This window comes from Excalfactoria chinensis, chromosome 14 (assembly GCF_039878825.1).
Source record: "Excalfactoria chinensis isolate bCotChi1 chromosome 14, bCotChi1.hap2, whole genome shotgun sequence".
Lineage (NCBI taxonomy): Eukaryota > Metazoa > Chordata > Aves > Galliformes > Phasianidae > Excalfactoria > Excalfactoria chinensis.
In genome coordinates, this window is record NC_092838.1 from 9,850,432 (window position 1) to 9,877,312 (window position 26,881).

At 37.9% G+C, this 26,881-nt stretch overlaps 1 protein-coding gene across 4 annotated transcripts in view; it reads right to left on the reverse strand.

Moving 5' to 3' along the window:
• Positions 1-26,881, reverse strand: part of SDK1 (sidekick cell adhesion molecule 1) — a 360,337-nt gene that overhangs the window by 250,067 nt on the left and 83,389 nt on the right. For 3 of the 4 annotated variants that reach the window (XM_072349300.1, XM_072349298.1, XM_072349299.1), the window contains 3 exons: positions 15,638-15,797; positions 10,648-10,754; positions 7,692-7,839 (listed from right to left, as the gene is read on the reverse strand). In XM_072349300.1, coding sequence (XP_072205401.1) covers positions 7,692-7,839; positions 10,648-10,754; positions 15,638-15,797 — 415 coding nt within the window. Of the gene's footprint in view, positions 1-7,691; positions 7,840-10,643; positions 10,755-15,637; positions 15,798-26,881 lie in introns of those variants that run through there. The other variant, XM_072349301.1, reaches the window with a different exon arrangement.

The window sequence follows — 26,881 nt, forward strand, 5'->3', positions numbered from 1 at the left end:
GCTTACGTACAGCAGAAAAATTTGCAATGAATATTGGCTGTTCAGCTATTTTTTTTCTCTTTTAATCACAAGATGCCTTTAAAATGTTTCACCAGAGCTAAAAATCATCCTTCTCACACAGATCAGAAGGACCCCATGAAAGCTCAGACAGGGCATTTACAATCTATTTAAATTCATTTGGAATCTGTTAGAGGAAGGCCAGACACAAAACAGCTAAAGATTCCGCTCACAACCACGGATCAGAGATAAGCCATAGGCAGGCTGCCAGCTCCTTCCCTTCTCTGCAGCGTTAATTAATGTAAGGTCTGCTTCCCAATGCTTCCCAGTACCAAATTCTTTAAATTTGAGTTGAACACTGTTAGCAAACTAGACTTGATACAAATCAACCACAAAAACCACAGCACATCCCCAGAGTCCAAGGCTCTGTGTTGTTTTAGTTCTTTTTTTTTTTTTTCTTTCCTGAATAACAACCAACACAAAAATAAATCTGCCAAAATTACAGGCTTTTAAAATTATTCTACACAAATTAGAACCGTAGAATCATTTGAGTTGGAAGGAGCCTTTGAAAACCATCTGGTCCTACTCCCCCTGCAATGCACAGAGACACCCACAGCTCCGTTGGGTGCTCAGAGCTTCGTCCAGCCTGACCTTGGGTGTCTGCAGGGATGGGGCGCCACCATCACTCTGTGCACCCTGTGCCATTGCCCTCAGCACAAATAACTTCTTAAAACAATATTCCATCTAAATCTCCCTTCTTTTAGTTTTGACACATTTCCTTTTGTCCAATCAAAGCAGACCCCGCTAATTAGTTTGTCCCCTTCTTCCTTATAGTCCCACCCATTCCCAGGGCTCCTCAGAGCTTTACCATTACAAGCTTACATGTCTTAACACCTCTTGCATATCATACAGAAACCCACAAGAATCATGAGGGCAGCCAGCACTTGTTCATTTCTGCACAGAAAGAAAATTAATAATCCCTTGTAGTAAACAGCCAGAAATACTGACAGATACATTTTACTTCAGTCAGTTTTGATTAATAAAAGCTAATTGGTAAACATAAGACATTACCTGCTGCTATACTTGATAAGTCAGTAGCATTTTGCATCTATTTCCATAAGGAGGTAGATATGTGAGTGGTCATAAGAGATAAATCTTTCACAGGGATTTGTGAACAATCACCATTAATTAAGCATAAATATTTTGTTATATTTGGTGCATTTTCTCTGCAAGACTTCTAAATAGTCTTATCTTGTTTGCATACTAAAATCTTTCAGTTTGTAGATTGAGTATTTCAAAGATGAACAGCAAAAAAATGTTGTGTTTTTTTTTTTTTTTCCAAAAGAGCACATCAGCTGTTAAGAAATTATATGAGTGATCTCTCCCTAACATCATAATTAGTTCTGGGAACGGAGCAGATGCAAGGAGTGAGCCCCAAGGTACAATGGCAGTGAGTCTTCGTGTCTTTCCCTTTCTAGATCAGATAAGAACAATTCAAGTTCTGTTTCAGAGAATAATGCTATTAACACTTTTCTCATAGTGCATATATTTTTTTTTTTTCCAAACTGCATTTGTCCCCAGAAAGCAAAGGACTCATAAATCAATTTCTTACTGCAAGCAGTGATAACTAAATCATACTTAGAGCAAAAAGGTTTCTTTCTAGTGACACTTTCATCCATTCCCCATTGTTTTACAAATTCTAAATCTATGATTAATAAGCGGAGTGACAGAAAAAATGATTTTGTTCTTTAAATGTGATCATCTTAGGAAAAAAACAATATCTGGTAGTCAGATTTTTCTCTTAGTGATCTTTAAAGTTTCATTGATATTTACAGCTGTTGAAGACCCGTGCTGAAAGATACCACAAGCAGCTGAGGCTCAATAAAACACAATATTAGTTCCAAGCATCCACTTTCTTTTTCTATCAAAAAATATGGATTATGCTGTGCTGGTATAATGGCAGCGACTTCTCCAGGTTCATAAAAAAAAATCCCTTCATGTTTTGTGCTCTAAATTTGTAATGAAACATATTGGTCAAATATAAAAACGCGCTTTGCCTCAGCGTGTCTCTCTGGGGAAGAATCTACTTCCAAAAAGCGCCTTAAAGGCATGTTTTTTTGGCAGCTTTTTTCCTCCTGCCCCACTTCCACACTGTGATGATCAGTGTCCATCAGCACACAGTCCCCAGGTACAACTCAGTGCTCCTCTCCTTTCCTTGCCCTAAAAGTTAAGAGGTCTAAAGAAATGAATTATTAAAACATATGTTTAAAACCGGTGGCAACCAAATTACAGGCAGAGAGAAAAACGGTGAGGTTCAATCTGAACGATTCAAACAGCTTTAGAAAATAATTCTGGGCTTTGTTTATCCTGCGGTGTAAATGTTTTCCCCCTACTGAAGCAGCAGACAAAAATGCTTAAAATAGTCCACCGGCAGCACCCAGGACTACTCAAAGTACTTGAGAAGATGATGGGAGACTTCCCTACAGTCTTTTATATGCATACAAGCCCTGGGGACAGCAGTAAAGTTCTGTTTAAAATGATTGCCAGTGTTGACTGTTACTTTAAATTGGAAGCACTCGATGCATAAGTTTGATTAAAAATGAATAACACAATGCTCATGAATTTCAGTTTAAAGAAACAGCTTTCTTGTACAAAATATTCTTCTTCCTCAGGTACTTGAAAGTTGGCTTTAAGCGTAACATGGAGTGTGTAAATGTACAGCCAGAAAACAACAGCTCACAGCTGTCGTACCTCTCACTGCAGAGAGGTGCCTCTCCATTACGGTGGCAGACCTAAGAGATCTGCAGACTTTCTTCTTTAAATTATTGCTCGGCTATACACAGCAGAGTTGACAGTCTCGGAATGTATTGCTGGCTAATGCTAATCATCAGAATTTTAATTAAAGTATTATCTGGTGTATGTGAAGAGTAATTACGTGCAACTAACGTAAGTTGTATGACAGGCTACAACATGCAGAGTAGTGCATTGTTGGCAGTAGAGTCGCTTGTATAAAATGGTTATTTGTTTTAAAGTGAAAAACGCAGAGCTTTAAGTGAGCTGTTGCCATGCAGACAAAACCAAATCTATTGCTGATATCAACCCAAAATCAAATATGCTATTCCCACATACCTTAAACCTTCTTATTGCTTCACCTGTTTAGCTGTAGCTGCTTGTTTTCTTTTTGAGAATGTCATTAACAGATTTACATTTTACCTTAACAGATGGGAAGTAAGTCTGTCCTAGCTTTGCTTAGTTGCAGGGTATTATAAGCATCCAAAGCCAAAGCAAAGTATATTTGAGGGTTTCTTGTGCCTAACATGTTTTCCTTCCACAATCTGTCAGCACATTTAGTATCTATCAGAACTAGTAATGACCACATACATTCAAATGCCTAATGAAGTGTTCTTACTGCAAAAAATAGATATTCATGTAATCCTAAAGGCAAAGCAATTCATCTTCACTGTCTGGCAGGACTAAGTGCATTTATGAAGAATTTGGGTTCATTTGCAGTTAACTAAGTGACAAAATGTCCACCTAGCTAAAAGGGATGCCCCAAAACTGATTTTAAATGACAAAAATAAACTTTTTTCTTTTGCATCAGACAGCATTCCACTAGCAAAAGACATATGAGGTAATATTTATCTATCTGCAACTAGCTGGGGGGGGAAAGGATTTCACTGCAGAAAGTTATGGGGGATAGTAAAAATTTCTTTATGACTGAAATTTCTTTATGGCTCTTCTTAAAGAATGAACAACGATTCATTTATTGACTGTTGCATCAAACCTTTTCGGTTATGAAGTTCTTCACTTGGAAAAACAGTAGAATTAATTAATTAAAAGCTAGGATTTAATTCCTCGCTACCACTGCTGACAGGCAATTGCAAACCTGCACAGAGCCACTGTCCTTTGTGTCCCTCCAAGGTACTGTATGTGCCTGCTGTGAAGGAAGGGCAATGCCCTCTGCTCTGAAGTCTGATGAAGCACACCCAGGGAAGGCAACCTGAAGACATCCCACCTCAGAGCAGCGATTTCTTTTGATGCAGCTACCTTGAGGGAAGTTATTGTTTTCTGTAGGATGCGAGGGGAAACAGATGGAATCATCCCATCAGTCAAGTCCCTGGATAATAGCTCTGTTCTTATTCCACATTAGTCTGTTCAAGTATTTGGAAAACATTCATCTGTCAAAGTGTAATGTGAACTATTTCTTAAGTATCCTTGGAAATTTTTCACATCACATAATGCTAAAAACCATCCCCAAAATCTAATTCTTCTCCTTACTTAATCTCTCCTGCTGCTGCTCAAATTCCCTTCTGATGATCCAGGAACATCCTTTTAAAATAACCAAATTGAGATTTGGTGAAAGATAATGCAGAAAAGCCAAGAGGAATACACATGAATGCTGTGCTAAGTAGGAGAAGAAACATTTAGGACTTAAATTTTTAAATACACGCCATCATGTCACACTCTCTCTGCTGCAGATACAATACTCAGCCTAAGTTGGAAACTGTGTCAACAACTGCATGAGTACGAGCAGGTTTTTTGCTTCATATTCAGATATTATACAGGGATCTGCTGGCTTTATATTTTTATCCATCTAGGAGGAATTTGTCCCAAAAAGGATCACATAAAAAAAAAAAATTAACACCCATTATTTTTACATCATGGCACCAGCACTGCTAAACTGAGAACTAACATACAGCTCTTTGCTGCAAATTTCCATCCTTTAAACAAAATATGCAGTGTGGAAAAAATAATAATAATAATCTGGGTCTCAAAAGTAATTTTCTCCCACAAAATATCACATCTGTGCATCCTTACAGAGTAAGAATACCACTCAATTTCCTTCATAAAAGACTGAAGCCAAAGCCACCCATTGAATCAATACCTATGCCCTTAGCCTAAATAATTGGTACTCTTCTGCTTAGTGATCCCTTAGAATCAAAATTACAGGTCTGCTCCTTCTCATCATCAGAACTCATTAGAGGTAGCAAGGTAAGGTATAGATAGAATATTAGAATCCACAAAGTAATTATTTGTTCTTTGTTAGAGTCTTCTTGGATATATTTGTCAAATATCCTAAAATCTTGTGACAATTCAGAAATACACCTTCTGTCATCTTAGCTCCATAGAAATACGCTGCTGTTGGAAAGCTGAATAGCTGACAGAACCTCTCCCACTAAATATCCCAAATACCAATAAATATTAAGAAAGACATCAGTATTTATTAACCTAGGACTGCTCTATGTAAACCCCTGTTGCAGAGCCAGATAAGTCTTGTTCCTTGAAACAGTTTAAGTTTTGTGTGTAGGTTTGTGGTTTTTTTTCCCCAGAACTACTCCTCTTTCTATTTATCACTCAGTGAGAACCCAACATGTCCTCTATCTCCCTTTCCATATCAATTAAATTAGTTCAGTCCAATGGTGACAACAGCCATGCATCCCTATGTAAATAAGCCGTGGGATTACTAACACCTCTTTCTTCTGTTACAGTACGACTGTGCGCACCTTAAGGCTCTTCTCATCTTTAACACTGCTTGTTTCCTCAGTCTAAACACACAGCAGCCATGTCACCCCTGGAAATCATTACTGTAGCTGACAGAGTAGCTGATTGATGTGGCCAAATCATTGTAAGCTTGTTTAAGAGGATTAAAAAAGCGTTATATTGATTTAGCGATATAAGGTACTTTTAATCAGTTTAAAGAGCATCTACACAAGGTGGCTGCATCAATTGAACTGTTGTTTAGCAGGTGATCCAATGAGACATGCATCTACCCAACTGGATCACCTGCTAAATACATCACTTCGACTGCTACACCTCTGGTGTACAGAATAGCTGGAAGTGCAGTTTCCACCAGAGAAGAAACAGAGTTGTGGTAAGACAAATGCATTTCTCACACTTTTACGTGCACTGTGTGTTTCAGGCTCCAGGTATTCTTCAGGGCAGCTGCATTGGCTGCCAGAACATCGCAGCAACAAGTGAGTGCTGTATGGTTCTTCTAATACTGTGAGGTGGCAGCAGACCAACTGCACAGACTGCAAAGGTGATTGGTGTGAGTACCATAAATCTACCACTTCCACAGGAAATGCTGAGGCAATCTCCACCAGAGAGTGATCTCCAAGAGATGCTGCCTTAGTGGTGGTCAGCCCTTAAATGAGGTCTAGAGGAGGTGGAGTCAAGCTCCATCCCTTCCGGGAGCACAGCTAAATTACTCTCACCTGTGCTCCCACAGCTGACCCCACACGTGCCTCAACTGATTAATCAGAGGTTCAGGCTGTGATTACCAATTTCCCATACACCCACATAAATCTCATCTTCAGACCCTGCGTACTTGTCTGGGTCATTGTCATGGTTTTGACGTGACAGTCATTCTGTACTGTTTCCCAATGACTGCTTCCAAAAAACTGCTTGATATCTGGGCAACACATTTTTTTTTCAGTCTCCATATGTATGTATATTTTTAAATACTGTATTCTTTCTTCTCTGCATTGAGAAAAGAAAATGTGTAACATTTGGTATTGTAATAAATTGTCGGAGTGCAGGAAGGAGATTCATAATGGATAATAACTCAGGATTTGTCACTCTGCTCTCTCAAAGAGATTGCCCAGCAACCCACTGTTTCAGCTTCTAGCTTGTTTCCCATCAAATTACTATTAAACCACTCATAAATTATTACGCAGTTGCTTCACATCCTTGCAATACCAATTTTAACAGTTTCAAAGAGCCTGTAATACCAGCGTTCACATTTAGAAAATGCACATGAGTAGCAGTAAAATATGCAGTACGGATTAATAAAATCAGAATCCAACAAGATTTCTCTCTCTCTAATATAAAGTCTAAAGACTCAGCAACCTTTCCGGATCTTTGCAATATCCCATTACCATCAGATGCTGGCATGTCTGTCCCTCGGAGTGCATGAAAATGTACTGCACAGTTAAAAATAACCACCAATATTCTTGGCATTTCAGCTGTTTCCTCATAAATCAGGAAAGTAAGAGAAATATTTTACATATCAGAAGCTGTATGTAATACGTATATGTGCACACACACACACGTTTATAATTGTATATTCGATAACTTTGCAACTCCTCCGTTCTCTAAATAAGCGTGAATTACAAACACCGAATGGCCTTGTGACCACTTCAGAACAGGATAAACGAGCACACCTTGAGATAGCAGCTAATCACAGTGCAAGAACTCTGCCATTACTGGGTGAGCTGCTAATTAGTCAACGAGAAATAAAACTGTCATTTAGGTTAAAAAGATAAGGAAAAAATAAGCAATATTTAAAACTTTATGGTGAGGAAAACAGTATTAAGCACGGCTCTCAGTGAAAAGCTCATAGTAAAAAAGAAAAATCTCAGTATTCATTCAGTCCACTCAAGTAAATATAATTGAGACATGAGCATTTACTTTTCTAAAACGTCTCATGAAAACAAATGTCAAGAAGGAAGTGCATACCCACTCTGTTCTGCTGCACCAGGACCATTAAAACCACATGAATTATTTTGTCAAAGTGCTTAGGAAGTTCAGAGACAGTCTTAAAATAGCCATTTATCTCCAACTTAGTATGAACAAGGCTACTTTACTCTCTTTAAACCTTAATTAGTGTATTTAAAAAGTAAGTTACGTTATCAAAGGTAATTAATCACATTTTAGGGTGTGGTTTTTTTTTCTTGAGATTAAAATTGACTTACATTCTGCTGCTGGGAATAATCTTGTGCCCATCTCTAAACCATGTCACTTGTGGTCTTGGATAGCTGAAGATGTGCATGAAGTTTAGAACTGCAGCTTCTCCTTCGGTCACTGTTTTTTTCTGGTTCGTGTCCATGAAATTTCCCATGTCTGCAAAGTAAAAATAAAACAAATATATATTTTTAGTCCTGGAAGTTCTTGTCTCATTCTCCATTTCATTTCAGTAGTCACCGAATTAAATGTGTTTTACCATTGTTGTGTGCATTGCTATAATTAGTCAACACTGAGCAACAAATCATGAGACAGCACTGATTAGCGCACACTGGATGAGCAGTAAGGCATAAGGCCAAGACAAGTGCTGTAAAGGCACACAAGAAGTCACCTTTACAAAGTGTCCAAAGTGGGTTTTGATCTTTTTGCTTGTTTTCTATTGATGACGGTGTCCTACTGTGTTTTTGATTGGGTTTTTCTTCTGCTTCTTTTCTTTATGTTCTTTCTAAAGAATACTTCACTTCCTACTCTTCCAGCACATGAAAGCTTTGTGCAATACAAAGGAATGCAAATGGCGTGTATGACTTGATGAATTTCTGCTCACCAAATATTTTTTATCACAATATTTTTCCTCCTACCCATATCTAAACAAACAGGCAGCTGCATTACTTGTAGTCATCCATGTAAAGTCAGATCTACATAAGTAAGCCATTATACACAAACAGATATCAAACTAACAAGACCAGCAGTGTTGGTAGCAATTAGTCCTTCTGGCTATATGCTGTGATTCAAATAGATCTTTGTCATTAACAGAAACATCAGTAGTATTAAAAAGGAGCTTTTAGCAACAAAATATCAATGGAAGAGAGAAAACTACAGTGCAGAACTCCTGTCTCTGAACGTTTCATTTCATAGGTAAGTTCATGTATCTATGGATTCCTCGTTAAAAATGAAGCAAACATATTTTCTCTTGTTCTTCTTCTGTCTTTTGTGACTTATTTCTATCCATTAAAATAAGCAGGGCTGTAGGCTCCCACTTATTCATCCTCCAAAGAATTTCTATGCATTTTAATTTGCTTTAAACTAGGGAACTGATGTACACAACTATTCTGATTTCTGCCTCTGAAACTTTCTGGATTGTTTTTATTTTAGGGACCACTGGGCTCAGCAATGTGCTCTGGGGCAAAGGGATGCAAGGGAGATGGAAACAGAATGCATTACCAGATCTTTGGATGGAAGGAAATGAAAAGAGAGAGGACAAAAACTGGAATTAAAAACATGGTATTTTAAAGGTTTCACTATTTTTGTAATTTCCAAGTAATTTATTCAGACACTGCCAGCATTGTACTGTCTCTGTAGCTCCGTATTTCTTACAGCTGTAATCAGATCACCTATGTGAAGCTTCAAACCATGTAGGTGGATCCAATTAACTTCACTGTCATATGGTTATTGTAGACTTCACAATTCAAGAGTTTTAAGCCCATTCTGTAATTAAGATTTATTCAGCAGTTTTCTTAACAGTATGTTCCCATTCAGTTAAATGATACATTAGAACGTGTTAACAACATTGTTTAAATTATTTACTAAATTCCCTGTTACATCAGAGGACGCAGGTGAAAAAAAAACAAACCTCAGGTTGTAGAACATTTTAATCTGTGTGAATGCTGTGCCAATCTGATGGACAAGTTTCACAATAGAAGCAATATAGGTCACTATAGGATCAAGACGGAAGATCTCCTAGGTCATGTAAGATCTGCTTTGCTTTGTCTCCATGGCATTGTCAGTGAAAATAAATAAATAAATAAGCTGCTTAACTCGGAGAGAGAAATCTTAACAGATAGCTTTCTAGCCTTGCTCAGCAATGCAGAACTACAAGTTAAATGGGCGTGGGGGGCAAATTTTAAGAGCAGAAAAGTAAAGCATTGTACTTCTTTCCTTCTCAAGAAGAACCAAGAACATGGACACCTATAAAAAAATATCTGGGGAAACAAAGGACCTCGCTGAAAATCTTTCCCTCTTTCAGAAGGGAATAAAGTTATCTTTTCAAGAGACAGAATTCCTTGGCGGCAGCATCAAGGTAAAGTATTCCTGCGCCACTTTCTCACCACCATTCCCACAAGCGCTTCCTCATGAATCGCTCCTTCTGCTATGGCAGCACAACTGCCTGTGCAGCTGCATACAGAACCAGATGGTGGGGGAATGAACCACTTTAACAAACCCTACAAGAATACAAGCACAGGTTTCGTACTTAAAAAACAAAAGGCTTAATTGTACTGTTATTTCCAAGCAACTCACTTGGGTAACATTTTCTATATGTTAAAATTAAAAAAAAAATATATAGAAATAATTGGAGTATGTAATCATCTTTAAGCCATAGTAATTAGCACTAAACCCCAGAATAAGTTCAATATTATCAAATGGAAGTTAGATGGGAAATTAGAACTCGGCTCTAAGAAACTCTGCTCAGTCTGAACTGAAGAGGTACGAACATTGAAACGTGTTGAGGACAGTTTTGGCTCAGAAACAACCAGTTTCGTAGCATAAGAATTATGATCTGAAAGCTTCGTGGAGCTGTTCTCTTTCAGGAAGAATCCTTTCTTCTAGGATTTCATTCCTTTTGGGATTTTGTTTTGTTTATCATTATTATTTAGTGCTATCTGGCCTTTGTTAATCCCTGCATATTTATGGAAGAGGACAATAGTTTTCTCTCATCCTACAGCTATCTCCACATGATCTCCCTTTTCTTAGCTTTGAATAGCTGCAGTCTTCTCTAAAGACTCCCTATTGCACCCTTTTGAGCTTGTTTCCCAAAATTTAGCTCATATTAAGTGTGAAGCTTCTCATAATGGAATAATTTTGAAATTAATATTATATGTAATACCTTCTCAGACTAGCGAATCTTATTGGTACCAACAAAAAGAATCAGTTAGTTAACGATTTGACAGAGTAACTTCTATGCAAACCTACACGCCACTTGAACTTCAGATCTTCTTTGCAGCAATGCCCCCATCCTGTTTCGCACAATGCATTGATAAAAGCCAGCATCAGACCTCTGCAAAGCTGGAATGATGTACCTGTAAGAAAAAATGCAGAATTGTAATCCATTTCTTCCCACATGCAGATCAATGCTATTTTCTGTGGCATTTGATATTATTCCATGAATATTTTACACGTGGTCTGAAAGGCATATTGTATTTTTTCTTAAGAATAGCACTCAGTTTCTGCTTTATGACCACAGTGTCCTCTTTGTCATTGTCTTTAAAATTATTGAAACATAAAAAGACCTTTGAGAAATACAGTTTATAAACACTAATAAGCCTCCACAATTTCTCCTGAAATGTAGACTTAAATGCTTTTCTTAGTTCATAATGCAGAGATACCTGGTGTTTTACTCTGAGGTGGCACAAGAAGACTGCCATCTAAACATAGACAGCAGGAAGCCTCACAAGAACTATCAAAGCTCTGCAATGAAGTGCTTATTACACGGCACAACCAAAGAGCACTGAAAAAGACAGTGCAGTGTACACTGTATTTGTTCTGCCCTTTCATTTGCTCAAGAAGTCACTTACTCCACAACTGCTCACCTTTTTCATTCAGCTACATCTGATTACTCAACATGAAAATGAGCTGATGAGCACAGTTTTAATGTGAATAAAACACAAGAATAATATAGATAATCCTGCATTAAGCAAACATTAATCAAAGCACATACTCCCCCTGGTCACCTTCTGGAGATATTATGGTGGGATTAATGAAAGTCTTTATGAAACGATAAAGAAAAATAATACCACCGAATTTTAATCTTTGAAATTTAATTCCACTAAAAGAAAGGATCTCTTTCCATACTCACACATACTATACACACCCACATACAGAGCAGCTAATATGTGAACAGGATCAGACAGCATAAAAAACAAAGGCGAGAGAAGAAATCTAATTTAAGTGATAAATGAAGTCTATCATCACTGCATTATAATCACAATCAAAGACAATACGGCAAATAGGTCAAACAACCTAAAACAGTAAATAAAACCAGAGCCCAATGCCACCAGTAAATGGCACCAGTGTAATCTGATGTCAAGCAGCCCTGGCTTCCTGAGGATGAGTTATGGGCACCTGTGCTGTCCACCTGCCTGTGTGCCTGTGCTGACTCCTCCTGACCTGCTCTGGTGCGTCCAGCAAATTTCCTTCAGGGATTATGATAGTTTGTACTGGGAAGATAAGACAGACTCACAACCCTGCTCCGTCCGGGGGCACTAAGCTGGACAAACAGCAAAGAAATACTCACTGTTCAGTGAGTAGATATAACCCTGAATTGAACACACTGCCTTGCCTGATGAGTGTGACATAGGAAGCAGAAAATAGGTGAAAATAAAGGGCATAGGATAGGAATCAAGACAACACATGGCTCCCTGATTTCCTTCCAGAATAGTTTCCTTTGACAGCAGATGACTGCTGCTAAGCATCGCTAGCAAAAATAAAAAATAAAGACTCTGACAAGTAAATATTGATCATTCATTTTAACAGCTAATATTACCACACTTGTTACTGTACTTGGCTAAAATTAATTCTTATGCTTGTCTACGAAACAGAGCCAAAATTAAAGGCTTATTTCTTTGCTCCTCATCTATATCAAGACAATAACATTGAGTTACTTCTTCTTCCACTAGGAAAAAACAAATCAATTAGATCAGAAACCTCCTACATTAGTGTTCTTTTCTAACTTACTGATGTTTCAGCAGAAAACATTCATAATACCTTGCCTGAAGTAAAGAAAACCTTTTGACAGAAAAGCTTTTAAAAGACTGCATGAAAATCCCATCTATCTTGAGAATTCCAGCACAGCTTCTCAGTGGACCTACTAGATTGCAACGTGCATGAAAGGCAAACAAATGGCACATCCTGGAACATGGATTTGGAAATGGGGTGACTCAGGGTTGTTTTTTTCTGGATGATAGTGTAATGGGATACGTGCAGACTGTCAAAGAAAGAAGAAGCAAGAGCTTGAAAAACATTTTGAGATGGGAAGCAACAAGGAAGAAAGTAGGAAGAAAGTAGGAAGACTTCTAAGATGGGACTTGAAATTAAACTGATTTGGCTGTCTTGCTGCTCATGTTTGGGATGAAAAGGAAGAATGGTAAAGAAACGAATATGATGCAGTCCTATCACTTAGGACCTTAAAAGAAAAAACCTGATCTGCGGCAGAGAAGCAGCAAAGTAACCACTCAGCACTTGGTAGTTGTGCCAACTTCAACTATTCAGAGCTCATTCATTACTTGGCCATTCAAAAGAATGTTCTATACAAGTCATGGAACGGATCAGATTTGTTTCTGAAGAGGAAAATCTGAGCTCGCGCTGACAGACATCAGAGGAAAAGTTAATCTAGATTGAGGGAAGGAAATGGATTCAAGTTTTCCAGCTACAAATTCTAAAAGGCAATCATGGCAGGATTTCTCCTATCTAGAAAGGACTGATATTTGTTCTTCATCTAGGATAAAACTAATGTTCAATGTAAAAAATACAAATATAATAATTGGATACTTTTAAGTAGTTTGCAAGGAAAGCTAAGCTAGTGCTTAGACATAACCTTGGTTTCTAAGATTAATTAAACTAAAATCCTCAGGCAACTAAGGGAAATACAGACAATGCATTTGGTCCAGAACTTCATCCCACAGAAAACGAACCAAGAAAACCAACCAACCAGCAGGGGAGAGAGAAGAATAAAAGAAGATAGTCACTGTCTGAACTTTGAATACTCCCTACTTACAAATACAGCCGAAATTGCTACTCTAGTCAGCAATATTGATTTGTTTTCACTACATGCATCTCAGATCACAAAGAATTTATAAGGTTGGTTTATAAATTCTTAATATAGACACGTATGCACAGTCACTATAAAGGCCAGGCTGTGTGCATAATCAGCATCATCGTACAAAAAAAAAGCTGCTCATTGGGGGTTACCAACGTCAAAATGCCAAACTCCAATTAGTTCTTTACTCACTTGGTGTGTTATAATATGCTTGGAATATTTTCCTCATGTTACAATATAGGCATTACTTTAAGACACAGTAGGTAATATCAATTACTGAACATATTTGATTGATGATTCAACATGTAGCCAAAGTCACACAAGAAAGATTCATGCATTTAAACAGAATATTTACCTAGGAGCTGCAGAACAAACAGTTACGGGGGTCAAAGTTTAACTTCTGCAACCACAATTTTTATGTCTAAGCATATTCTTTCTTTCCTTTAATTCAACCCACTGTACCTATGCCACATAATCCTTCTTAGAAGTATAAAGTTCTATACTGCCACAGAATCAAGATCCTCTTTGGCTGCTCCCTGACTGCAGTAAGGAACTACAATTAAGTAGTATGGAAGTAGTATGGATGCAGCGTCTAAATATTTTGTCAATGTTATTTTACTATGCACTAGTAGCTTCCTATCTTTTTAATTACCTTTGTAGCAGATGTTTCAGTTACAAATGAAAAAGAGAACCTTATTCCAATACACTCATTTTAACTTATACTGCAATACACTCCAAATTCTATGTTTTGAATCTTAGTGAGCTTCTTAGGGATGTGCACTTAAGCAGTAAGTACCATGGCACTTGTAGTTTCAAAATGCCATACACTCCTGTTCAGATTTCCTGTTATTCTGAACTGTCTCTCAGTACTTGCACACCAGCTGAGCTTGAGCTCCAGCCTTTGCTTTTTGTTATCACTCCATAATCATGCATCTTGCCCGTGCCCAGTTACTTTCTGTTACTTTCTCAGCATCTTACATGGGCAGGAGCTGTCATCAGCTGCAAACTGCAATGGACTCAGCTGTTGTTGTTCAAAACAACAGTGGCATTTATCCCAAGTGATGTTCAATTAACAGGGTTATTAGAGAGCTTAATTATGGACTACCATGTATAACAGCACAGAATACTATAAAATTATCCACATTTTTATATCAGTCTATGCTGTAATTTCTTCCTGTACTGGTAGGAGAAAATTTCCCTACTTCTTGTAATTATACTAAGAACAGAATTTAGCTTGCTCAGCTAAATACAACTGCTATTACTAGAGGGTCCGTCTGTCATATACCTGAGTGTTAAAACTTCTGAATCCACCAGGAAATTCAACAAAACTTAAAAGCAGAACAGGAGTTGCATAAATATTAAATTTCTATAAGGTTATGGAAATCAGCAATTGCATAGGGGAGACCCAGGTAACGTTGCCACGAAGGAAAAGGCAGACAAATCTTGGCTGCTCTATACTTTGATGTTTGGCCAGCCATCTGCTGCCTATCAACAAAAACCTAGCTCTGATTAGCCACAGTGTGCTTCCTCTCTTGCCTAATGGGATGTGTTGAGGGAGTCAATGAGGTTCAGAGAACAAAGTGCATAATCACAAAAGAACAGTTTAACTATGAAATTTTCACATTCTCAGAAGTGAAAATGAAAGTTATATATGGAGATTAAGACAGACCACATTCTTTTATTTCTACATCTTAATAAGAATGGATCGACTGATCTTAGAACCCTTCAAGGACAGGTAGTATATCGTACATAACATTTAACCAATGCCTCTTCTGCTTTCAGCATGCTATGAAAAGTACCTAGAGCAGCAGAAAAAGACATCAAAGTGACCTTAAAAATTTTCAATCCCTAAAAAAAAATCCCCATTTTTTAATCAGTAATATCTAAACAAATATCAGTAATACGCCTGCTCTTTATTACAAGGATATATAAAACTTCAAAGCCAGCAAAATCACTGCTGGTACTTAAAAAATTCTACGTTAGAAACTGTTTCAGAGTGTTAAACACACTCAACAAAGGCAGTTCTCTCAAGACATCTTATTCATCTACAAAAAATGGTCTTTGTAATTAAAAACACTGTAAATACACGAGTTTGTTTGTTTGTTAACAATTATACTTAGAGAAGACTATTTTATGGCTTTTATTTACTTGTATTCACTGGAGTAGGTGGTTATTTCGCTGTCGTTGTGTAACCACTTAAATTCCAAGGGCCAGCTGCCTTCAGCAAGGCAGGTAAGCACAAGTCGATTTCCTTCCAAGTGTATCTGGGGCAAGCCTGGTTCTGTCTTGAAGTATGGAGCAACATCATCTGAAACAGAAACAAAACAGCTCTGTAAGTAAGTGCAGCATAAGACACCAATTCTTTGCTCATTTTTTCCTCAAAATGAGTAATATAACAACAACAAGACTCAGTAAACAAGGCTTACACTACTATATTTATAACTGAGATTGCTAAGAAACTTAATTCCCAACTATACGAGACCTTGATAACTTCAGTCTTTGTACATATTTAGAAGGAAAGTGCATATTCAGCCAAGATTTTGTCCACATTTAGTACTTATACATACAGCATCATCTACTGTGGTAGACAGCAAACAGCTCTATTAGTTTGTTTTGTGGTTTTTTTTCCTCCCTTCTCTGCGAGGTTTAAATCCACTCAAAACTCTTTATTTTTTTTTAATAGAAAGCACAAGAGTAATCTTGGATAGGAATGATTATCACAGCAGGAGAAGTCTCAGGGTAAATGAAGAACTTGGATGGAAAAAAAAAAAAAAAAAGAGATTAGAACAGAAGATCTCAAAGAACTGCAAGATGAGTGTGTTTTTCAATATTACTGCTAAGCAAAATGCATTAAATTATTTACCCAAAACCACTAACAGATTTTGAATTAGGGTACTTTAATAATGTTCAAGGGTCACATGTAGTCTCAAACTTACTCTCCTACGGATCACTAGCATTCAAAATACTCCAAGCAGCATAAATCTCAACTGCTAAATTGCTATACCTACACTAACAAGCAGATTTATTACAGAGTTAAGCCCGCTGGGATACTCCCCTTAGTTGACTCTGGAAGATCAAGGCTTTCACACTTCACACCTCAAATTTCTACTTGCACTTTGTCAGAACCATAGGCTGCTCATTTAAAAATTAACAAATGCATTCTGTCATCAAACAAATGGGTATGTCTGCATGTGTGAGTAAAAATACACAAATGTTATGCTAAAAGCCTGAGATTTGATGCAAAATACAGAATAACATTACAGGCTGGCCTGTAAAGACAATGTGAGGTCTCCTCCTTGGAGATGGATACAGCCAAGTACCCTAAGCAGGGCCACCCAATGCTGTGTGCCCCACTGGGACCTGGCAAACCCAGAAGTTCTTTCTCAACTCAGGCTATCAGTGGATACTTTAAAAGTAGTATCACCATTACTGACTTGTGGGAGACTCCCAGATTTGAGACAGACTGCCAGGAAAGATGCCAGGCTACACTGTGAAAAATACATTGGCAGAGAGGTGCATCTGGATTTAAGGGAAGGGGCTGTACCAGAAGTTTCCAAGTCCTACAGGCACAGGGTTCCACAGCTAAGTTTGAGGTCTATTTACCTGCTCGTATTGCAAGGGTCATGGAATGATGTCATTAATTGTTCTTCCCTGAAGGAAGCTGAACCATTCACAGTGAGATCACAACGAAGCTGGTACCCACACTCTGAACCTCTACCCAGGTAACTCATTAATCCTCTTTTTCAGGGGTTTAAAGAACCTAACAGGACAGCATCTTTCATTGCTTCACTCTAAGTTATCCAACTTACACCTCTCAGTTTACATTTTTCCAAGAGCAACTGATTTACTCGAAAGGCAGCCTGCAGCCCACAGTCCTGTCACTCAGCCATACCTCTCTCACTCAAACAATCCCAAGGCTGTGATGCTGCAGCCCACTCAGAGCTCTCACCCATTTAGAACACTACAACCAAGCTGGTATTACATGAAAACAGTTCTTCAAAATTTGATCCAATTCTGTTAGAAGCTAAAATTGAATAGACCTACGGGAATATTTTGATAAAGAATATGCCACGCTTTATAAATTATCGCAGCTCTCTGGAAGATTTACTTAAAGCCTTGAAGTAATTTTATCTTCTCATCTCTTATTCCTGACTTCCTCATCAATCACATCCCATCAGTTTATCAAATTCAATTATACAATCAGAGCTCGCTAAATATTCACTGAAAGAAGAAATGAAAATAGTAAGCAAGGATTCCACGAAGGAAGGCAGCAATGAAGCTCTAACAACATCGTTACGGCACAGCGCTGCTCACTGCGTAGGTAGAAGATCCACATGGCATTCCACAAACTTTACCTACAGGGACAAGTTTGAGTGTTGTAGAGCATCACAGGGAAACTGGAAAATCAGCAGGCACAACGAAAGCTATTTCAAAAAGAAAAGCACAAAAAAGGAGGAACTGGGATAGAGAACAAAGTGCATCCTTTAACAGGCATGGGATACTTGGTCTTTCATATAATAAAGTCTCACTTAAGCCTAACTTTGCGCAATCAGCAGTTTTCAAGTCACATACCTCTCCTAACTTTTAGTCTCTTGAAAAAATGGAGCAAAAAGATTTAAAAAAATACATTTGAGTCCTAAAAACAAGAGTAATAAAATAATGGAATTAGGGCTCTTAGCTAAGAGAGTTTCACGACTATAAATATGCAAGCGTTCACATTATGTGCTGTTATGTGCTACAATGTGGGTTAACACTTCCAGCCTCTCTGGCTCTTCTGCTAGGCTGTCCTAAAGAGAAAAATAAAATGTCTGAGCTGCAAAGAGGAATAAAAGGATAAGATGCGTATCTGTGGGTACACACATCCAGCTTCTGCAGCTTTTCCAGCAAGTCTGCTTACCAAACACCAACATCCTGACTGGTATCCTTAAAAAGGACAATGTAGATTTATTTCCATGAAAATCTTAAGAAAAAATACATGACTGAATGTCAAAATTATCTAGATATTTGCTTTAAAACCTGTCTGCCTTGCTTTTGTGCATCATTAAATGGAAAGTTACATTATACTGCCAGGTTAGCCTGTCTATTTGCTTTCCTTGGTACATGAAAAGCTTAGATGAATTTTATCTCAAAATACATTTTCAAGACCCAATTTGACAATGCACATACACCGCTGGTTGGTTTAATGCTGACATTTAAACACACACAAAAAAAATTTTACTATATGCATTTGCACCAGGTTTAGATTAGACATAAGAAAGAACTTTTTCTCTCACAGAGTGGTCAGGCACTGGAATGGCAGCCCAGGGAGGTAGTGGAGTCACCATCCATGGCAGCATTCAAGAGGTGTCTGGATGAGGAGCTACAAGAGACGCTTTAGTGGTTTGCTGTAGCAACAGTAATGGGACTACGGTTGGACTGGATGATCTTACAGGTCCTTTCCAACCTTGTAATTCTATGATTCGTTACCAACTTTGGGCTTCTCCCCAAGCAGTTGAGGTTTGTCACAGGAGCTGAGAGCTCTCACTCTGTTCTCCCTGAAAACCACAGATAAAAAAAACCCCACAGATAAAAGGGAAGTTGACAGACTCCAGAGAAGTACCACATCACCTACAGAGAAATACCATACCACCTACACCAGTGAACAGCACTGCAACTGCCCAGTTAGAATCTCAGCAATTTTTCCCCCAGAAATCCAGATACAATCACTTGTTCATATCCTGAGAAAATGAGAAAGAGTTTTGCAGATGCTCAGAGAAGGGTTTTAGCGAGTACAGAGAACGTTAGCACATCCTCACAGCCGTTATTATTTGTCTTCATTAGATAAATCTATTCACAAATCATTTTAGGTGAGCCACTATTGAATATTAAAAGTAGATTAACCTGTTCATAAATCAAATCAGAGGAAATACAGCTCAATCACTAATACATTTCATGTTACCATCCATTTCCATCTCTCAGTTTACCCAACAGGCATGACATTGAAAACAACTTTTTGGCTGTGAAACTTTGAACACTAGCAAAAACAAACCAATTTGTTTAATAAAATGCACATCTGTAGTGTTTCCTCTTCTTTGGTGTTTGGTCAAAGCATGATGCCCATTACCCTTTTTCATACATGTGTGTAAAGCCATGATCAGCTGACAGGGAAGATAATATCTGCGAGCAGTTTTGCAGGAAAATGAGACTACAAACACTCCATATAGAAGCACTGAAGTCCAGAAATGCAACAATTAAGAAATGCATTTGCCCCCCCCTTATTTGCAAGGAAAAGGAATGTGAACTATCTTAGGTTAATAACTGCCACAAAAATAGCATCTTAGAGGACCTATGTTGTACATTACACCAAAGATAAAAAGGAAACAATCAGGAAGCTCAAACTGTAGACACTCTTTTCAGCAGTCTAAGGAAAGTAAAAAGGTGAAACAAATGGGCAACAGAATTCCATCAAAATGATTCGGGTTCAGCCGTGGCATTCATAAGCCAGTGCTTTGGACTGCACACAGTAATGGAGCGTGAGCAGCTCTGCCACTGATTGACAGCTGATAACTGTAACCTTCCGGGGAATCACAGCTGTTTTCTTCTTATTCATGGCTTGGATATGCAAAAGATTTTTCTCTTTTTCTTTTTGAACTGATCCCAATTCCTGACACGTATACATGCATGTACTAGCTTCGGATCCAAGTTGTATTCTTTGATAGAATAAACTTCAATAGCTTATATAACATATGTATTTGTAAGAACTACATGGTACATCTTGGGAAACGTACCAGGAAGCAAAAATGAACTCAGATACATCTCAGTCAATCTTCTTTTTTATTTCAAACCTTCTAAAATGCATTCAAGTGGTGTGAAAGTTAGTATATGATCTATATGTAACTGTCAACGTCAAACACACATTAGAGCACTGAGTCATTTTAACCATATTGATTTGCAGTAAGGCTATTTTACCCAAAATATCGGTATTCGAGATTCAGATTTTCTTGGTTGAAAGTGTGACATAAATCACTAAATATAACAATTAAATTAAAATTGCATTGTACTACTTCATGCTAAGCCTGGATTTGGAAGGGCTGATGCATCACAGTGAATATTTCATTGAAGTACCGGGTTATTTATCAGATATACTGCCATGGTTCAGAATTTTTGCACAGTAGTATAAAACATTTTCTTAAAATGGATTTCTTGGACTTTTATCAGAGAAAATATCTGATTTCATATCAGAATACTGTAGCACACGTACTTAAAACAGCATTTAAATAATCAGTTTCATAAAGTCAACTAAATGAGCCCATGTGGCCCTTTTCTGTTCTGCTATAGAGAAGGAAGATAATCTACTTGTTGAACACGTCTGCTATCATCTCTAAATGCAAGTAACTGCTGAGGTTGATGGATGATGCTTTTAAAGGTTTAATTAGGGATGGAATTAAATTGTTTTAGGACTCAGCAAGTTCTGTGAGGGAACCTGCATATTTCTAGAATAAGTGACATTTATTTCTTTTAAATGTACAGTCAATGGAAGACAAGATTTCAATAGGTAACTTTTTTTCATCTTGAATAGGTCAAATAACTAATTGGCTTGTCAGTTATTGGGTAATTGCCAATCATTTGTTTGATCTGGATAGAAGAAATATTGAAGTTAAGATCATGTACCTGTTGCACACTATCCCAATAGGAAAACTAAACATTCTGTAATGTATAGATATGATTAGCTTTCAACAGCTCAGTAGAATAGGAGTCCCAAGCGGCGAGGATAAGTGTTTCATACTGATGGTTAAGTTGATTTAATTAAAAGCTCACTTTTCCTTTTTTTTTTTTTAAACTTCAAGCAGTGGTTTTTTCTCTCCTTTAGAATTCCCCTCTTGTAACCACAAATTCCACACTGAATTCCTCATTTCTTAAACAGTTCCTGTGTTTTACCAAAATCTCGATGAAAAGACGGCATTGTCTAAAAAACAAACACGTCAGTTCCCTCGCACTTGTGCAATACTAAGGTGTGCATTCTGAAATGCGTTGCTTCAGGGAAACCTGCCTTGTTTTAAGGCACAAGTATTTCATAACTTTATAAAACAATTGCATGTTTTATTTTCCTGCCTTCTTCCATTTTTCCCTACAAACTGCTGAAGAAACGACAAAAATAGCTAAGCATCACATGCAAATATATGACAAGCAAAGGCCAGAGCAGTGTTTTGATGATGAAAAAAAGAATAATAACCTACTATCACTTGTTGCCTAAAACTCTTCAGATGTAACCTCTGGTGTTTATAGAATCTGCTCCCTAACACTGTCATCTATTTAAAGACCATCCTTTCCATCACTACAGACTTCTTGAAGATATCTATTCCCTTTTGAGAAACAACTTTTTGAGGCTTGCTGCATTTGAGCCAAAGTGAGACTGAAGGGAGGACTGCCCACAAGAGTACAAAAGGAGAGGCCTGGATTCTGACAGAAAACATCATTCTCTACAACATCATTCTGTTTCAAATTCCACATGACACACTCTTGGTTATCCCCAGTGAGAAAAATTTTCCCACATGCAACTGTATCATGTGTTTCTTCAACACACAAGAAAAATAATGAGCCAATACCATTTTAACAGCCTCAAGCAGAGCCTGCTACACTAACCCAGAGCCTGACCTCACAGGTGAATTTCTATATCTCATTCATTAGTTTCTCTTTCTAGCCTACTATAAAATATGGTTTAGTGGGCAATACTAGTGGCAGGACTGCAGAATGATTCTTGGGAAATGTTTGTAAGCAAATCTGAAAGTCACAAAGTTTCTATGAGATGAAATAAGCACCACAGTGTAATCAAGCAGGCAAACAAATGGGAACCCATCAAGTATCAAAACCAAACAAAAAAGTTCCAAAGAAATCTACAACCTCTCTAGGTTGAATTGCTATCAAAGCACAACCTCCGTTCTTTTTATATTCTCTGAACACTTAGCGATGTTTACAGAGATTTGCGGAGCTCTCAAGGAAATAACTTGTTAGAGTTTAAATCTCAGCACACAGCAGGAGGAAGGCTAACACAGCCTTACAGAAAAAAGAATCCAAGCAGAGCAGGATTTCCTTTACCACCTAGCTGCAATTGAAGCTACTGCTACACAATCTACACTCTCCAGCAGCTATAGGGCCAGCTCCAATTGCACTGGTATCTATGTAGATCCACTGAGTATTCCAACAGACGGCACGATGAAACCCTACAGACAAGTTAACAGATAACAGACAAGATAACAGATAAGATATATTGTAAACATGCATTCTACAACTCTGTCCCTAGTATAAGGAGAATTCTGAGCTGCTTTTGGGAAAGATTAATTAAATGCAAATGGTACACAGCTGATCAGTGGCTGGGAGGACCAGCACAAAATCACGTGTGCAACAGAAGGAGACAACAGCACAGTAAAGGCACTGCCAGGCTTGGAAAGGCACACAAGGTCACCTATGTATTATTTCAAGAAGAAAATTATTTCTAAATGGCAAAGTGGCCATGAATAACCATAAAAGATATAAACACATCTCTTTTGATGAAGGAGAGCGAATGGGAAATGATTTGCGCACAAACCTTTGTTCAATCACAACACCCACTCCTTACAGCTATTGTTACTTTGTTTACATGTAGCTTGTAATTTTCTTTTTTGCCCTTTAAACTTGAAAACGTAAATAGGCCTCTAAATTGGATAAGACCTGTCTCAACAAACTCAATTCAAAGGATCTCAGTGGTGCTATTGAATTCAAGGGTGGTAAGAGCACGACCGTATGCCACAGCAAACAGACACAAGATTGTTCACATCCTTCTGTGATGCTGAATTAGGGCATAAAACACAATCAAAGCAGAGCCCAAAGTTTACAGAACTCAATTCAAGTATTCCCATCACATTAAACTGACTGTGCACCAGGCGCCCGCTCAGTGCTCAAGTCAGGAACAGCAGCAGGCAGAGATCCCTGCACAGCTCCAAGCATCTCACCATGCAGGTTCTTCAGACAGCTGCCTAATGCTTGTAGCACACAAACAAGGAGACACAGCTTTGCACACTTTCGTGGAGGAGATCAGGCACCAATTAAAGGCCAGATCAAAGGCGCTTTGAAAGCCTGACATAAATTGGCTCCCTTAATTTTGCCTAATACCATCACTCATTTCTGCATCTTTTGCACTAAATCCTTTCAGAACTACCCAAGTGGAATCTTTTCACCACCTCAGGGATAATACAGGTATCTAAAGAGAATTATTTTCACCAATACTGACAAAACATGTAATTTCTCCTTGTCAGAAGAAACCATTCACTGTTCTTGAAAACGTAACTCAGCTTGACACTTCTGAAGGCAAAAAAAAACAAACCCCACTTTATTAATCTGGATATTTTATTAAATTTTCTTTTGGGGTTATAAATAAGCAGCAAGTTAATACCGTTTTCAGGTTCTGACAGTTGTAATGTTAATTACATGTACTGTGTTTTATAAATCAATACTTTATGTAAGAAGTGTTACTTAACTTGCCAAGCGTAGCAATAGATCAATGCATTTACTGTTCTTGCTAACATTGATGGATGACATACATCAAAAGGATATGTAAAGGAAAAATAAGAGATTTATTTGTAAGTTAGACAGGGTTAAAACCCAGTTAGGTAGAGATGGAGTTTAAATAGTGTTTTGAAAACAATGTCATAACTTTATTAAGGTTTGTAAAGATGTGAATGACTTGTACCTCCCAAACTTTGTGTGTTTATGTATGTATATATCTATATACATATATATGGTTTTTAACACTTCAGAAACATATTCCTGTGTTGGTTACACTGTAAATCTAAACATACTGCTAGATAACAAGAAATAAACATAATTGATAATTGCTATTGGCAAACACACTACAGTCAATGTTTAAAATTTCAAAGGACATACCACTAAGATCTGCATTGTAAGTCCAACTTAAAGACTGCATCCACTGCACAGTGAACAATATGGAACGAAATCACTGTGTTAAAAATCATTCTAAGCGCTTGCATGGCTGCATCCAAACAGCACAAATGGACATGCAGCTCAGTGTTATTAATATTCATTATTTATTTGTACCGTTTGTAGAGAACACATTAAGTATGTTAAAATAAGGAAGTACCATAGAGCTAAAAGCTGTGTAACAACAGCACATCAATTAAATATTAAAACGCATTATCAGGTTGCGTGTGTATACACAGAATGTAGAACTCGGCACTGAAGCAGGAGGAAAATTTGTTTTCTTCTGTTATGGATAGATCTTTTCAGGAAAAAAATCATGGCTACTCAATACATAACCTCAAAATCACAGTACAGAGGAAAACATCCCTTTACATAAGATATTATCAAAACCTCCTCTTATAATACGTGGTTTCCAAAGCTACCAAAAGTTAAGGTGTGTGAACTTGCAGTGTTCCCTTTTGGAACTAATTCCTGTCTCTTATGTTTTAGTGCAATTTATCTGACCAAAAAATAAAAAGACACCTCTGCATCATATCATCAAATCATGAATCAAAGCACAAGCAGACTGTATTAGATCCATTACTCTGCGCAACAGTCCCAAGGAATGATCACCATCTATTTCCTAGTCGTGTTAGCACATTTGTGAGATAATTAATGAAAAAGAACAACTGAAAAAATAGCAGTCAAAGCCAAAGAATAAGCAGCACTTAGAGACCCTTCCATTAACCAGACCAAAAAAAAGATTGAACTATTTAACAAACTCTCTTAAAGTAGAAGAAACAAAACTGCTTAGTCTACAAGACACAGCATCTCTTGGAGGGCAGTGAAGTAGCTGTAACGAGACTGCCAATTAAGTGGAGTCAGGAGATTGTCCTCCTAGTTCAAGTATTTTGTCTCAAATAACCCTAAATTGTTAAAATTAATATAGGTATAGAAGAGCTTGGACTCAGAAGATGGGCTGAAGGGAGGAAACCCTGCAGAAGCACAGAGCCTGGTCACATCTCACTGACGCATACCAGTTGCCAAAGAAGAGAATCACCAGAGTCCTACATTCCACCAGTTACATCTCATCATTAACCTACCCTTGCTCAATCCAAATCTGAAGCATCCAGCCAAATAAAGAGTCAACCTCTGCTCTTTACTTTGAACTTGCATCTCCTGCCAATAACGAAGACACATTTGAGAGGAAGATGGAGAAAGACTAAATCTTGATTCCTCGAAACCCCTGTACCCTGCAGGAGGTGAGCCCTGGGCTGGTTTACAAGCTCTGTGGAGTTGCTTGCTGGGAAGCAATCTGCTGCCTTTACTCCCTGCAGGATTTCACAAGTCCCTCCAGTCATCTGCTCTTGCTGCACACACTCCCATACATCACCGTGCTGACAATCTAGAAACTGGACCAGATGGATGTATAACCCAAAACAGAGTTGTTTGTTAAATCTAAAAGCTATTAATCAAAACAATTTTCTTTATTAAATTCCGTGGGAGAAAGGGACAAATATATAGCTGCCATAATACACACGCTTACTGGGAGTGCATCACAGCACAAAGCAGCCCCAGGTTATCGTCACCGGGCTCCACCAGGGAAAAGTCTCAATAGGAACGTTCTTCCTAAAAAAAGCACATTAGTGCAGGACAAAGAAAGGAGGAAAAGGGCATCTAAATGCTTCCCTTTAGTAGATATGGTATGGGTTTTTTTTCCCCTACAGAGAAAATAATTACATTCTTTGAAAGGACTGGCAACTTCAGTTATTTTTAAACAAAGAACAGCCCTGTGCCTAACACAAGCACTAACTTGTTTTAGGAAAGCAACGGCTGACACTGGATCAACAACATTAACTTCAGCTTTCACCAGGCACCTAATGCCAACCCAGCTGGAAAACTACCTAGTTTTGAGGTTTAAGAGTCACAAATAACCTTTACTGCTCTACTCTGCTTCTGTAATTCCTCACATGTTCCTTCTCTATGGTGCTAAAAACATCAAAACAAATTTTCTGGTTTTCCAATATGAAACTTAACAATAAAATGATTTACATAGAACAGATAATTTCAATGTCAGTAAGAGAGAAAAAATCTTGTACAAACAAATTAGAGAAATGCAGTTCTCTAGAAATACCTGGAAAATGGTTTCTTAACTGTTTAATGGGGATTTTTGAGAGTAAGGAAAATTCTGTGGCTATTACACACCAGCCTAAACCACACCTTGGAGACTGAGAGATCTGGAGGAGGCCACTGAGTTAGAAAACAGTTGTAATCCCACAGAGACACACTGATACAGAACTTGCTTGCAAAGAAAGCTCATTCGACTTACTGAATCGAGACAGAAATCCACGTGATGCAATCAGTGCAGGGAGCATCGCCATCCTGGGCACTTCTCTCCCTTTAACAAGGACAGCACATGTGATGTTCCTGCTCTTATTCTTAAAAGAATGAGCAACTGAG